Genomic DNA, 16,237 nt, shown 5'->3' on the forward strand with positions numbered 1-16,237 from the left:
TATTTCAAAAGCTGTTCGGTAGGTTTTCCCCCATCCCCATACATGTGCACATATACAATTTCAATAACCGCATGCATTTCGGTTCCATTCGGCCCGTTCCGCACTTTTGGACCACCCTGTATATAGCAAGAAGGTTAGAGAACATGTGAATTCATGCTTTGATAAAGCTCCCTAGGTTAGTACTGAAGATATTCAACTAAGAAACATACCTCTCCATGGTCCAGAGAGTCGAGAACTGACATAGTGACATCATCATGTCGCCTTCTCACGGGGTTCCTCAGATCCTCTATGCTCATGCAACTGACAGGGGTGATAGTCCCTAGGGTGGTTGTCGAGTAGGGTTCGTCGTCGATGGAGTCTACTATGGAGTAAGAACTGAATCTGCTCGTGGCCGCGGGCTTGTCGAGATGGAGGGCGGAGAAAACGTGCATGGGTTCAAAGTAGCTGACCCCTTCCTCGTCGATCACGGTGTAGCTGGTCATTCCCGTGAGGACGCTGCGGGCCGCTTCCCGCGGGATGATCGCCTGGACTCTGTCTTTGAGGATGACGCACGCGGACGATCGTCGGCGGTCGGCTTTCGTTTCGAACGACCACAGATCGTCGTCGTCGAGATCGCGACGCACGCTGGTCAGCACGGCCTGCATTAGCCTCACGTCGTCCCTGGATCCCGTCGAATGCTTCAGCATGTGGAAGATTGCGGTCGGGATGTCGTGGGAGGAACGAATGACCGATGGAATTTTCAGGTTGGTCGATCCGGGGAGGAAAACGTCCTCGTCTTTTTCTTCCGGCACAGACATCAAAGCGGCGCTCTCCCTCACCAACTCCCTCAGGTGAGGATCCCGACGGGCCAACTCTGGGTCGCTCTCGAGTCCATGGAGAGCACGAACGCAGGATGGACTCCTTTCGGCCAACTGCCTCATGACGGTCAATCTCTGTAGAATGTCCCGTACCACCATGTCTTCCGCGACTGCCCGGATGTGAGTAGGATCGGATAGCAAGTCCAATAGGGCCTCGGCGGCTTCCTCCAATCCTAGCATCTGCCCCAAACCCACGGCCTGAAGGATCAGGTCCTTCAGTTCACGATCGGTTTCCGGAGACGGAGTCTCCAAAAGCTCAAGCAATCTTTGTTCGCTCTTCTCCCTCACGGTGTTCACAATGGCTCGCTGTAAGGTTTCCGTTGCTTCTTTTTCTGTAAAAATGTCTTCCATTCCTTCCGAAACTTTTTCCAGAACGACACCGACGATTTCCGGGCAACTCCTGGACAAATGGCGGAAGGCAGATTCCATAGCGCCCATTTCTACATCTTTCTCCGCACTTTCCTGCTGGCTACTTTCGTCTGTGCTCGCAACGAGATGATCGTCTTTTCTTGATTTTCTCTTCTGCTGCCTATCCTTCCTTCTCCTTTTAGCTTTTGAGGGATCTTGAAGCACAGCAGACAATTTATTTACAGTTTCCTGAACTTGTTTTTCGACAAAAGTCTCTTCTGGAGCTTCTTTTCCAAGAACTTTGGTTAGGATTTTCATTTGGGAATCTTTCTTTTTCAATTGTTCTTTGTTCTGGTTGGACTGCACAATGTCCTTCAGGATATCAATTTTGCTTTTATCTCTAGGAATATGAACCGATTCACTGATAGAAGACTCGCACACTGAATCTTCTCGTATGCCATCACGCAAGAGCTTCTCCACTTTGTGACATACTCTGTTGACGGTTGTTTCCGAAGAGACCAAGTTATGAAGAGTATCTACCAAGGAAGTTGCATGTTCTTGCGTCGCAACATCGGGTTGCGATTGGTATTCTTTCATCACGCATTCCACTACAGAGCTCATTCTTCGCAGTATTGCTCTTTTTACTTCATTCTTGTCACTTGATTCGGACTCCTCCTGAGCGGCGGTCACGACGGCAGCTGCGACGACAGCCTTTAGCATGTGATCGGCTTGCTGTTCCCTTTCGGATAGAAATTGCTGCTGCTCCTCTATTTCAGATTTGAATACCTTATGAAGATTCTCTAAACCTACGGATTTAAGATCAGTTTCAATTCTGCTTCTCCTTCTCTCAGAACGCGTAATTTCTACATCAAAATCCATATCATTTTCTACCTCCTCGCTCCCTTCCCAATTATCACAAATATCGCACCCAAGTTGAGCAACTTTTTGCAAAACCTCAGCCATTTTGAGGGCAACGGAACCTTGCAGGTGTAGTCTCTCGGCAAACATCTGAGCCATTTCAAAACCTGGCACCACCTTAGCTTCTCCGTATTTCACATCCACAGACGGAAGAACTGTCGGTGCTTGCCGACCTATAGCCATCCCCGCTGCAGAAAGTTGATGCAGCATGTGAGAATCTATGACGGACTCTCCCGCTTTTATTGCAAATGAGGGAGATAAACATAAAGATTGATTGCAGGGTTCTGTTCTCAAAAGCCTCAACTCTTCCGGAGCGACTTCGAAACCCTGAATCGAGAACTTAATTCCTTCTGAAGTTTGTTGAAGATCGGGGGCAACAAATCTTGGCCCTTCTTGAGTTTCTACAACCTGTCCTGGTATGAATGTTACCTTTTCGCCAGTATCGACCACCTGACCGGGTACAAACCTTGGACCCTCTGCCGTTTCAACCACTTGGCCAGGAACAAATTTCGATCCTTCTTCGGTGGATATAACTTGCCCGGGAATGAAAGTTGGGCCTGCCTTTGTTTCGATAATTTGACCGGGAACAAACCGAGGTCCTTCCTGTGTTTGGACTAATTGTCCCGGTACAAACTTCGACCCTTCTTTCGTTTCAATTACTTGTCCTGGTACAAATTTTGGCCCATCTCTTGTTTCGATGACTTGACCTGGTACAAATTGTTCACCTTTGTTTGTTGTCACAACCTGGCCTGGAACAAACTTTGGTCCTTCTTGAGCCTCCATGATCATACCAGGCACGAATCTAGGTCCGTCTGCTTCGTTTATAAGTTGACCAGGAACGATTTTCTCCACCGAAAATCCAGGAGGAATGGCTTTTCCAGGGAAAAATTCAACGGTCTTTGTGGTTTGTATCATGTGGCCGTAGACAGGCTGCTGCGGCGGTACCGCCGTGAACGAGGTTTGGTTGATGGGTAGGCCTTTTGGGGGCGCATCGATAAGCTCGAGTTTCTCTTTGCTCTTCACTACCGTAAATTTCACATTAGATTCTTCGTCTTTTATAAATTTTCCTGGAACGAACTTTTCTCCTTTCGGTGTTGAAATAACCTGGCCCTCCACAAATCGAGGCCCGTCTGGCGTCTGAACCGTTGTACCAGGAATAAATTTCTCGCCCTTTTCCGTCTTAACTGTGATTCCAGGCACAAACTTGGGTCCTGTTGGAGTTTGAACCGTTTGTCCTGCCATGAATTGCGGACCTTCGGCAGTTTGAACAGTTTGACCAGGCACAAATTTCGGACCTTCTTCTGTTTGGACCGTTTGTCCTGTTACAAACGTCCAACCGTCCGGAGTTCTGATATTTTGTCCCGGAACGAATACAGCTTCTCCTTGGAGAACAGATAACGTTTGTCCTGGAACAAACTGTGGACCTTCTGACGTCATGACAGTTTGCCCAGGAACGAACTTTTGCCCTTCTTTTTCAGATACCACTTGTCCAGCAACAAATTTTGGACCTTCGGGTGTCAGGACAGTTTGACCTGGCACGAACCTTGGGCCTTGTGGAGTATGTATTGTTTGACCTTGAACGAACTTATCTCCATCTTTCGTCTGAATGTTCTGGCCCGCTACGAAAACTTTGGAACCGTCTGGAGCTTCCACTCTATGCCCAGGAACAAGCATAGGTCCTTCTGGGGTTTGAATAGTAAAGCCAGGCACAAACAAAGGTCCACTGGGTGTCTCCACTGTTTGACCGGGAAGAAATTTGTTCCCTTGTTCAGTTGTTATCATTTGGCCAGCAATAAATTTCTGAGCTGCTTCAACATCGATTACCAAACCATGAACTCGTTTCTTACTCGATATTTCCATGTCTCCAACTGTTTCTTTCATTTCTACTTCAATAACTTTCTCCTCCCCGCCTTCAATCTTTTCAACAAGATCTGGAATTTCTTCAATTCGTGGTAGAGTTTGCAAATGTTGCCTATCTCCAAGAACTCTCTTAACGTCGGATGTTCTTTCAAGATTTGAAATGTCTTTATTGAGGGACTGCAAAGCCGCCTGTATTTCTGCTTTTGGCTCTGCAACAAGAGGGTTGAATGGAGACACAGAAAGGACAGCTTCGAAGCCGCACGTTTCCTCGAGGATGCTTCTAGATTGCTGTTGTACAATTCCGGGTATAGAACTTATTAGGTCAACTGTTTCTGGGTCTGCAACCAATGGTTCTGGAATTTCACTTGAAACAGCTTGGTGAGTGTCGTCCGCATTTTCTATTGCATTCCAGTCCCAGTCTTCAATCAACGGTTCCATAAGATCTCTCCAGTTTCCGCTTGCCATGAAGTAACAGCTGTCGGCTCGCATTCCATTCTTCATGTCTTCCATCGTCCATCTGAAGTCTCGTTTGCTTTCGTCGCCTTCTGTGAAGACCCCCCTTTCGATAGTCATCTTCTGAAGTTTCGGAGGTGGTGGTGCAGCATTCTCCGACGGCTTCGAGTCTTCCTGCGTACCGCTTAATGGGATATTTTCCTTATTTTCCACGACACTCTGTCTCCTTGTGCTGAACTTAACCTGAATCATTTTCGCTTTCTGGGACGGAGGAGGCCTTTCTGTCATTTTCTTCTCTTCTATTTCCGCTACTTTCTCCTTCTCCTCGAATATTTTCTTCTTGAAATCCATTAACGGGTCTTTTGCTTTTCTCTTCTTGACTTCCTTGGCCTTCTTCTTCTTCTTGGCTTTCAAAACATCTTCGCTAGGCCCGAGGCCATCCAACAAGTCGTCGTTGATCTCAGCTGCCGTCATTTCCCTGACCTGCACCGTCACCGACGACCCTTCCTTCATTTGTATGACGACGTTGCACGCGTCCTTTTCCAGCATGACGTCCTGCACGTCTCCGTCCCTCACGGCAGACTCCAAATCCGCTGGAAGAACCAAGCTGCACTGCTGCTGCTCGATCGTGTACACAAATCGTGCGTTCTCTTCACACGCCGCGGGTTTGTTGGACAAAATTCTCATGAGACACTTCATGGGGTCGTTTCCATTCTGCTCCAGAACAGGGAAAACGTACTTGTACCCTGCCACGGCAGCGTGCTTGTGGGTGATGTGGCAGCCCGAGGGGTTGGTTTTCTCACCCGAGGGGGCAGGGACGAAGTGATGCCCGGGCTGGCCCTCGGATTTCGTGGTGATACGACAATGCAACTTTCGACTTGTCTTGCAGTCGAATATGGGAATGTAATGATGTTCTTTGAAGCCGTACGCCTTGCCGGTGACCCTGCAAAACCTTTTGGCGTCGGCGGGGGATATCGGGGGTAGCAGAGGGAAATAATTAGGCTTGGGAAGGCCGCGGCTTTTGCCTGTGATTCTGCAATACGACGGAAACATGTTGAGCTGGGAATCGAACACAAAAACAGTGAAAACACGTCACTGACGACAGTCGCTTGATTCTTCAAGGATCGCCACTAACAGGGTACGGAATGTAAGATTCCAAGAAACAAAGGCTCACTAAACTCTCGACACACAAGTTAAAAACACACGGAACAACACTGGGGCGTCAGCATGGGAGAATATCACCAAGAGTATCACAGTCGCTTTACACATGGGACGACGATTCTTCAGTTTCTTCGTTCCTTACGACAACGTGTCTGCAGGAGTGCTTGCCAAGACGAGAGGACGAAACAAAGTCTAAGTATCCTTCGGTTCACACTGTCACCTGCTTCATAACCTCCGGCTACCACAGCCTACATTGCAGACGCACCACCGGACACGAACCCACGCACTCGCACATCGTACCTGCACGGTGTTTCTGCCGCTCGAACTGATGTCAAACTCACGCGTTAGTCACACGGCCAACATCCCGATCGCGTTCCGTCCTTTGTTCGTCCCCCTCCCCTCTCCTTTTCTCTTTCTTTTTGTTTCGAGTCGTCACGATGCGTCGGGTCACGGACAACAGAAGGTCGCCGCTCACCGTGTCGTTCGGAAGCCCATCGCTATCTGGCGGGGTTCCTGCGGCCGAAAAGAACTCTTGCCTAGTGGATAACAGTGTTGCCAACTGCTGAATCCTCGGTTCTCTAAAAATACATCCACTTTCTCTCTTCGCGAAATGGTTCCCAGTCTTCAAATGCAATAAAAAAAGTGAAGTTGTTTTAACTCAACCCTTTTCATACAAGCAGGCGTGTTCTAAAAATGACTTCTCGAAGGATTTTCTATCACGATGCATATGACGACAAAAATACTTTCTTGTAAAATCCTAACTGAATGAGTCAACGTCTGTATGCTCAGATTGGTTAATCGTAATTTTTCCTACAATATAAAGTGTTATCCAAACCACTGTGATATATGCATCCTCTGAGGTTGCGAACCGAGGCCCCTTGATTCGGTTGCGACAACTTCACCATGCCATCCTGGAGGGCGTTTAAAAAGATAACTATTTCAATGTGTGAAGAAGTATCACAACCATCATTCTGCATATTTCTTAACAGAGGAAAAATACCAAATGCATTAATGTTGATTTCACCCCTCAAGTGCAACAATACGTACAATTATGTGTTTTAACTTAATCATAAAAAAATGATTTTCTCGGAACTCATAACATAAACTCATAAAATGTGAATAAGCGTGCCATCTCGCTGTTATTTCTACGATTTGAAAGTTCAATGACAATATCAATATGTATCAATATATTTTTTATACACAACCAACTTTCGTTTCTGACTGTACACGTGTAGGGTGTAAATTAAGGATGGGGTCCCCAGTACCAAAGATTCTCCATCCTAATGAAGAATATTCGTACAAATACTAATGGCATTCTATGAACAAGTCCATAGAAGAGATAACGTGGAAAACAATTTCGTAGTGATTCTGTGTTTGTAATATTTATCGTATTATTTCTTGAATCCAGCAGGCGTACGTCTGTTTTCGTAGTCTACGAACTATATTCAGGCCTTCGTAATCTAGTGGTTAGCAATGTGCGCTACAAAATTAAAGTGGCCTGGGTTCAACTCGTGCAACGCATGAATGTTGGTTCTTATTCTCCCCTGTACTATATAGGAGGAAATATTTGAAACACACTTTATGCATGGATAGATGATTCGGTTCTTGAACTGTAGTTTTCAAGAAATGTTCCTCCGCGCTGATCGTTTTTAAATTATTGTTTTAAGTCCACTTTATGCACTGATCGGGACTGGGTCTACAGTTTAAATGCGATCAGAGCCACTGTGCCTTCACCGGGTATCGAACCCGGAATCCCTTGATTAATAGGCGACGACGTTACCACTAACCATCGGGGATCCCTCCACGCTGATCGTGATAGTAAACGTAAGAAAAGGCAGAAACGGATCGTACAAATGCAGATGCCATTCGTCTAATAAGTATAATACTAGTGTAGTGACAGATATGGTTGCCTTCGTTATTTTTTTGAAGCTCTGGGAGGAATGTAGTGTTGCCTCCTAGAGGAAGAAGAAGCAAACTACTGTTGCTATGCTATGTAATGGTCTGTGCAAACAGGACGTTGAGTGGAACGTAGTTTAGTTATAATGTAAAGGGTTACGTTATTTATGAGTAACTTAATAAATGCAGTTGATCTTGTTAATGCATGTGTTTTCATCGCACAAAAACAAGGAAGTTGAGGACTTGAAAAATAATCTATAAAATGACCTTCAAATATTTTGTAAATGACTACAATTTATTTTACATATTAATATGTAAGCTTGAAGTTTTCATAAATAACATGCTATTTATAAATGAAGCCAGTGGAATAATTTGATGGTCTAATCTACTCAAGCTAAGAGATAAATAACAATTATACAAACTGTACTTTTCATTTGCCATGGCATTGAATAATAATTCTTCGAGTTATTCTTGGGACCTCCCCGATGGCGCAGTGGCAGCGTCATCGTCTTGTAATGAAAGGGTTCCGGGTTCGATACCCGGTGGAGCCATATAGTGGTTCGGATCCTACTTTAAACTGTAGATCCGGTCCCGATTAGCCTTACTGTGCAAAAAGTGGACTTAAAGCACCATATCAATAAATCAATCTAGTTATTCCTATCTCTTGATGTTATCTGCGATAGAAGCCTGCCCTCCTTGAACTTAGACCAAAGTAAAATATTAATTCAGTTGTAGAAATATCAGAGATCTGACCAATATACATCAAATGACTGTTAAGGGAAAAAATGTAGTTAGAACAAAGAAATATATAAAAATTGAATAAAAACTCGGGAAAATTCTGAAAATAACAAAGGAAAGTCAAATAGGAAAACAAATACAAATTTCAAACGAAAAACAATGTATAAAAAAAAGTAAAGTGCTCCCCTGTGCTTTTCCACCAAGCCATTAAGGCGTATAGAGGGTGTGAAGTTAGGGCCCCACACTTTCTTGGTCACGGCCGAAGGTGGGGCTGATGTGATCAGCACCACGCCCCTGGCCGCCTTTACCCACGAGAGTTTCCTCCAGGTACCCACTTTATACGACGCTGGGTGGGCGCCGGACCCGTTTGAACAGGTGGAAACATTTCCGGTTCTCTTCCGCCGGGGATCGAACTCGGGTCTTTCGCATGATAGTCAAACGCCCTAACGACTGAGCTACCGCGGCTCAATGTATTCTTGATTTAACTAAAGGGAAACATGGAGTACAGTGGTGGCACATAGTGGTTCGGATCCCACTTGAAACTGTAGGTTCAGTCCCGAGTAGCCTAGCTGTGCAAAAAAGTGGAGTTAGAACTCAATTCAAACTCAAGTTCTGTTAGCATCAAGGTCCCAAATAAAAATAACTTTTCATCAACATCAAGATCTGAAACAATTCAAATCCACCACATCACACATGGTACTACGTTAGCGTTAAGTATTGTCGAAGAAAGACACCAATTCTGATTGGCTACGTTTATTGCTTCACGATTGTGGGCTTTAGAAAGTCCTAGAGCGAGATTTTGCTCCTAAGGGCCACAGTCTGCAACACTGACAGCCGGTTTCGTAGAAGAAAAAACAAACAACACAAGACACCTGGCGGCAATTCGAAGAACTTGGCCCGTCAAATATAATCGTGACATCTCCCCTCTCCCCGTTTCTCGCGAGTCTTGTGACGTCGGCTACCTTTTTGCCTCGCTCATTAACAGTGTTCCGTTCATTGGTCGGGGAAAGGAGGGGGAGTCGCTCCCCCTCAACTCTTCAGAAAAAATCCGCGAGGAACGACAATAGCTTTTACTGCTAATAAAACGAGAAGGATAAATAGCTATATTCAGGAGAACATCGCGATGCTTTTCATCTTTGATGGGAAGGTCGCTGATCCTCTCGTATAATATCTAACAAACTAAAAGTCGAAATATACAAAACAGTAATTTTGCCTATAGTATTAGGCTACATGGATGTGAAACTTGGTCCCTTACATTGAAAGAGGAACATAAATTGAGAGTTTGAAAATAAGATCCTTAGAAAAATATTTGCGCCTAAAAGGGATGAGGAGACAGGTGAGTGGAGAAGGTTACATAATTCAGAACTACATAATTTGTATTCGTGTACAGATATTATTAGATAATTAAGTCAAGACGACTTAGGTGGGCAGGCCATGTGGCACGAATGGGAGAGGAAAGAAGAGTTTACAGGATTCTTCTTTGGCAGCCTGATGGTAAGAGACCTGTGGGCAGGCCCAGACAAAGATGGAGGGATGACGTTGAGATGGACCTAAAGGAAATCGGTACGGATGGAAAACATTGGATTGATCTTACCCAGGATAGGGACAGGGCTTGCGTTGCTGCAGCCATAGACCTTCGGGTTTAAGAAGGCTAGAGAGTTAGTTCGGGAAGGTCACTGTCTCACCCCCAATTTGTACTTTTGTTATTTACCGTCGTTCTTTTTCCACTTTTCGCTATCGCGACGATGCGGATGAGTGATGATAAATAGGGAGAAGGGACACTTACAAATAATACCCATGCCTACGCCGGGACTCGAGCCCTGGAACTCCGGTAGCGATATCGAACGCAAAGGCTAATCGGGAATGGGCCTACAGTTTAAAGTAGAATCCGAAACACTATGTGCCTCCATCGGGTATCGAACCCGGGACCCCTTGATTACAAGGCGGCGAAGTTATAATTGTGCCATCGGGGAATCGTAAGCACCTTGCCTGGATGTTTGCCAGCCTCCGAGACGGAGTGGTCAGCGCAACAATGTTCAAAGCGAGAGGTTTCAGGTTCCAATCCTTGCTAGGCACGAATGTATCATTGTGGTTGTCGCATTAACCATTTCATCAGTATCCTCATCGTCGTCATTAACCCAAGAGGTGAGGAAAAATGATATGAAAGTTGCGCATAAAAGTTTAGATCATTGAACTTACTTCTTGCACGTTATTACAAAACTGCTTCAATAGCTAATCCACACCGCATCTAAGCTACTCCATAACAATAAAAATAATAACTAATAATCATAAAATAATCAAATGTGAACAATTAATATACATGTAAATACCAATTAAGCCTTCACTTGATAAGTAACAAATATTGAAGCATGTGATGTGTCAATTGTAACGTACGTATGTACTCGTACATTTTGTAACTGCTTGGTACGCAACGCCCGAGCTCATGTAATAATTTGTATGCCTTAACCCCTGGACAGCCTGCAGCCCACAACACACTGTGGCATCGCAGGTTGCAGAAGCGACAGGGGTAATATTGCAATTGCTCCCAGGGAAGAAAGATTTCCCTCACAAAAGTATTGTCCCCTACTAAGCTATTAAATGTTTGCTATGCTCTGTCCCCGGAACCTGTTGAGCAAGGCTGCGCATAACGGCAAAGGGGGAAAAATCGAGTGGGCAAAGCGAAGTATTACATGCTGCTGCGAAGTCGGGTAACTGCAGTCGCTTCCCCCTCCACGAAAACCGTTCCCTTTCACGTATTCATTGGCGGAGTCGTCTCCCGTCAATACTTGCGCAGACACTTGCTATCGTTGGCTAGCTCTAGAGATACCCGGGACAGAATATAGAAGAAATATTTATAAAGAAGTATTACGTGAAAGAATGGTCTTGATGATTGATTGAGTTGGTATTTTAAGTCCTCTTTATGCAGGGTATGGTTAATCGGGACTGGTTTAAAGTGGAATTCGGACCACTATATGTGCCTCTACCGGGACCTCTTGATTACAAGGCGACGACACTACCACTGCGCCATCGGGGATGTACCAGAATGGAAACTGGAAGATAATTTGTGTTCAATTTGTCACGGCCGAGACATCAGAAAAGAAAATACACCGCTCGTCACTCTGGACTGGGCAACAAGAGGTTTATCGAACTTTCTCCGACCCCAATGATATTAAATATTCAGGTTGTTTATCTTTATTAAGCGAGATAATGTGTTTTCTTAAGGTCATTTCTTAAGCTGAATTGTATTTATGGTTTGAGTTCAATATTATTTTTTTTAAACGCTGAATAATGAAGTCATGCCTGTTTTCTAAGGGGAGTGGTGCCTGCGGTTTGAAAGGAGTGGCAAAATCTCTAAAGTAAGAAACTAATTGATTAAAACTTATTCAACATGGCAGGGTGATTTTCTGAGGCACGATCATTATCTATAAATAGGAACATTGAATTTTCGCGATGCGCGAAATCGCGAAATGTGAAAAAAAGATGCAATTTTGAACATTCTGCACGTAACTACACCTCCAATGATGAAACATGCATGAGCTTTATTCGCGAAGTAATGCGAAATGTGTGCTTTTCCACGAAATGAACGATTTTTCACGAAATAACAGTGAAATATCATCAAATTAAGTAGAAAACACGCAAAAACCGGCAATCGAGGTTGCGCGCGCAAACTGTCGATTTGCAACGAAACGTTTGCCTAAAGTTTCCTACCACTCACAGCAGAAGAACGTTTTATCTTCGATCACATCAGGAAGACACTGCAAATTTGGATTTCCGCACATAATCTCAGTTCGAAAACTTCGCTCCCTGTCAAGCTGCATTCCTTTCTTCCCCCGAATATGCAATTTAGAAATGAAGTGATTTTGTGTTGATGTTTTCCTTTTGGTTGGACAGCTAAGTACTTGTGTATGTGTACAGTATATGAAAATGAAGTAGTTTATCAATTTATAGCTCTCTTGTTTCCTCTCATGATGAAAAAGTCTGTGCCAATTTTTTTTCCACCGCTGGTATATACCGCTGATCTCCTCAGTTTTTATTTACCATAAATTTGTCTCCCTATCTATAAAGCATTTGACAATTTTCTAGCTAAATCAGAAACAATTATGCGCTGTCGGAACACTGAAAATCTTAATATGAAGTATAGCAGCAGCACTGAAAAGTGAGGATTATAAAGAGTGCTTGTTTCCTAATGGTACGGCATATTTTTACAGATGAGAATAAAACTAATGACATTTTATTTTAACAAAATAAATGTATGTGTGTGTGAAACTCCGTCGATGCATCTTCATTTATGAACATACCACAATATGCAGAATTATTTTATACCACAATATTTTGAGTAGTTCTTATCATCACAATAACAACAAACCAGCTTGAACAGTATTGGGACCTTTCTTCTCAGAAAAGGTGCATGTAGCACCTTGACATGAAGGCACATGTACACACATTCTCGATCTCGGCTATTTTGGAGGTGATCAGCACCATGCTCCGACCTTCTTTTTCCACAGGGTTGCCCCAGGTACCCATTGATTTGAGGCTGCGTGAGTCCCAGAGCCGCTTTATGCGGGGACAACGCCGGAAGAAAGTACCGAATATAACAGTGAGGATATTACAATACCTCGAGCAAACGAGTACGACACTGGACAAGACAGAAAGGCTTCGTTAGTCTGCAACAACTCAGGTTTAAAGGCGCGTTGACTTAGAGGCAAGGGAACACGGCACGACTGACTTAATGGAGAGGGGAACGGTTTGAAGAAGAATTCCAAGCCTACTTACTTTCTTTGCCTTCTTTGGCATGGCGGAAGTCACATTTGCGATCTGCCCAAAATCGTCACTCGGTGAGGAACCCTTATCAACCAGAGAGAAGCGGCACTTTAGGATTTACCGCGACACCAACACTGCGGCTCGGAGCTTTGGCAGAGGCCGCTTGGACGAGTGCCCCGAAACAGGGACGGACAAACAGATGCCCCATTACTTACTTAGTGTTCGATATCGGTAATGTGTCTCGGTCGACCTTTACCGTGCCTGAAGGCTGTCCGACGGAATTTCACGACCCGGAGCCGCCTGCGAACCACAAATACAGCACCATTGCAAAATTCATTTCGAGCTTAGGAACAGTGTTGGCAGTAGTCGCAAAATTTACTGGAAAAGCTAAGAATCACTGTAATGTGAGTGAGTGGATAGTTTGTTAAATATTCACCGCATTCCGTAAATAACTTGCCGATTTCTTCTTCCAAACCTGACCAACTAACAATCAAAATACAGCAGTGTTGTGAAACATCTTAAATCTTGTGCAAATGTAGACGTCAAGAAATTACGGAAAATAGGAAGTGAGTAGGAAAATGAGCTAAAGCTGTTTGTACACGTTCAAATAACTCACGAGCAAGTCGTTGAATTGAACGCTTAAAAGGAGAGACACCACGTCATTTTTCTCATTGGATGCAAGGTTAGGTCCAAGAATTTCTATTTAGGAACGGTTCTAAATAACACCATCCAAGCTTGACTGTCGACCAAAAAGAGCACATGCTATTGAAATCGATTATCGAAAAGAAACATCGACGTACAGAATGCTATTTATTTCTATTCTGTGTTGACGAGGAAACGACGCGGAAAGTGCAACACGTGTTTTTGACTTGTGAGAAAGGAAAGTTGGAGCGGTGGAACATTCTCGTCTATATTTATTTAATTACACAACAAAGAATTATGTATATTTCTACAGCAGTGAGTAACGTGTTAATAAAATATATTTGACAACCAACCGTAAAACAGAATACTCTGTGTTGATCTTAAATTGAAGTTTAGATAAACACAATGAAAAACAACTATCTTTGAAAATTAGATTTTTGTTCACATTATTTTTCTGGTGTCTTGGATTACTTTAGACTATAAATACTTAGAATATACATCTACATTACACTTCCTTCGAGTGTAATATGTCCTACATCTTCCTACAGCTCATCGCTAGTCTATTTCTTTTCGGGCCATACACACTGCCACGTTTTGGTAAAATGTGAACTTGTCCAATGATTCTTTGATTATGTACATGAGCAATTTCAGACCATTCAAGATTTGCTGTTCAACGACTTTCAATTGTCGATTTTAAACGTTCAGTTCAACGACTTGTTCGTGATTCATTTGATCGCTTATAAACAGCTTATGAATGGACGGGAAAACTTTTAACAGTATATGAAAAGCAACGTGGAAACTATTTTATAAAGCAATACTAACTCACTGCGCTTATTTTCTAAATACAATTAATCCTAAGGTACGTACATTTTATTAGCACCAGGACGACACAATTCTTCATGCAAGAAAACATGAAAAAACTTCGCTACGAAGTAAAACAGTAAACAGATCGTAAGGCTTGAAGCTTTCCTCTCCACGAATGATGAAAAGATTCTCTCGGGCTATCGACCAGGTGAGTTGTGGAAAAGATTCCGAGCTTTCGAGAGCTAACGTCATTAAGGGGCAACTCCCCCTTAAATGTCAAGATTAGGACAAATTGAAGTGAGGATCTGACCCCTGTGTCCCTCTCCGATTTCAATGAAACTTAGCAGATGTATAGAGGGGCCCAAAAGAAGAAATACGTGTTTTTTTGTTTCAGCTAAAAAACGGTTTTAGGGGGCAAAATCCCCCCCCCCCCAAATGTCAAGATGAGGAGAAATTGAAGTGGGGATCTGACCCCGAAACCACGAAAATATGGCATAGGAAGAACACACACAGCACAGAACTGTAGGATTGTCGGTACCAAACGCAAGTGCTATCGTGAAGGATGATGTCGGTTGAAGTTCTGTGGTAATAGTACTGGCAGATACACAAGTGGGACACTTGAGATATGAAGTGCATATCACAGGCAAACACAGCTCTGTGCTGTGTGTGTTCCAATTATATGTGCGTGTTCTTCCTATGCCATATTTACGTGGTTTCGGGGTGATCCCCAATTCAATTTCTCCTCATCTTGACATTTGAGGGGGGGGATTGCTCCCTATAACCGGTTATTAGCTGAAACACAAAAACACGTATTTCTTCCTTTGGGCCCCTCTATATACCTGCCTAGTTTCATGGAAATCGGAGGGGGACACAGGGGTCAGATCCCCACTTCAATTTGTTCTCATCTCGACATTTGATGGGGGGGGGGGGGTTGCCCCCTAAAACCGTATTTTAGCGGAAACAAAAAAAACACGTATTTCTTCCTTTGGGCCCCCCTATACACCTGCTAAGTTTCATGGAAATCGGAGGGGGACACTTAGATAACCTCCCTTGTCAGTACTAATGCAAGGAAAGAAATGAGATTTTAAGCATGCACACTTCAGCTTCTCGAAGCACCCGGGATTAAAGCAAGCACCGATCGGCAGGGAACGAGGCAATCAATCGCCCTGTCGAGTTCAGAGCCAACTTCAAGACTTTCGGACTTATGTTCCGATCAGCGTTGGCAGATCCACGTCAAAGCATTCTCATTCCACAATTTCTCACTCCGTAACAAATTGTGGTTTCGTGTTCGTCCCCTCAGTAACACACATCATTTGTCCATGTGCTGCTCCCTAGTTTGTCTGTTTCTAGTGCTCAGGGAAGGAGCCGTTGGATCTGATTACCTTCTCAAATTCATGAAGAAAAAATCGTCCCGTCTACATGAATAATATCTCTACATACAGGGTGTCCCAGTTAGAAGTAGCCCAGCTCCGATCGACAGTTACGCCAGTGCCTGATTGTGTGACCTTGAGTAAGTGATTGAGTTCGTGTTTTAAGTCCACTTTATGCACAGTTAGTTTAATCGGGACCGATGACTGATTTGATTTATTTTACTTCGCTTTTTGTGCCACTTTGGCTAATTTGCTTAGATGGGGATGAGTAATCATATGGTGAAATTGATGAATGGACATTCACAAACATCCATACCAAGGGCAGGATTATAACCCGCGACCTCTGGCATCGTAACACGACGTCATAACCACTCTGCCACGGAATTCGGACAACCGACACGGATACTATCGGGACTGGACCTACAATTT

The 16,237-nt window shown here is 43.9% G+C and overlaps 1 protein-coding gene across 5 annotated transcripts in view; it reads right to left on the reverse strand.

Moving 5' to 3' along the window:
* Obsc (Obscurin) overlaps window positions 1–16,237 on the reverse strand; it is a 493,648-nt gene that overhangs the window by 340,755 nt on the left and 136,656 nt on the right. For 2 of the 5 annotated variants that reach the window (XM_083139410.1, XM_083139409.1), the window contains exon 1: window positions 210–6,054. The exons of 1 other annotated variant lie outside the window; for it this stretch is intronic. In XM_083139410.1, the coding sequence (XP_082995536.1) occupies window positions 210–5,489 (5,280 nt within the window). In that variant the 5' untranslated portion in view covers window positions 5,490–6,054. Of the gene's footprint in view, window positions 1–209; window positions 6,055–16,237 lie in introns of those variants that run through there. 2 more of the 5 variants (XM_083139411.1, XM_083139412.1) reach the window with 2 other exon arrangements.

The sequence above is a fragment of the Lepisma saccharinum genome, chromosome 17, assembly GCF_977018435.1.
Source record: "Lepisma saccharinum chromosome 17, izLepSacc3.1, whole genome shotgun sequence".
Taxonomy (NCBI): Eukaryota; Metazoa; Arthropoda; class Insecta; order Zygentoma; family Lepismatidae; genus Lepisma; species Lepisma saccharinum.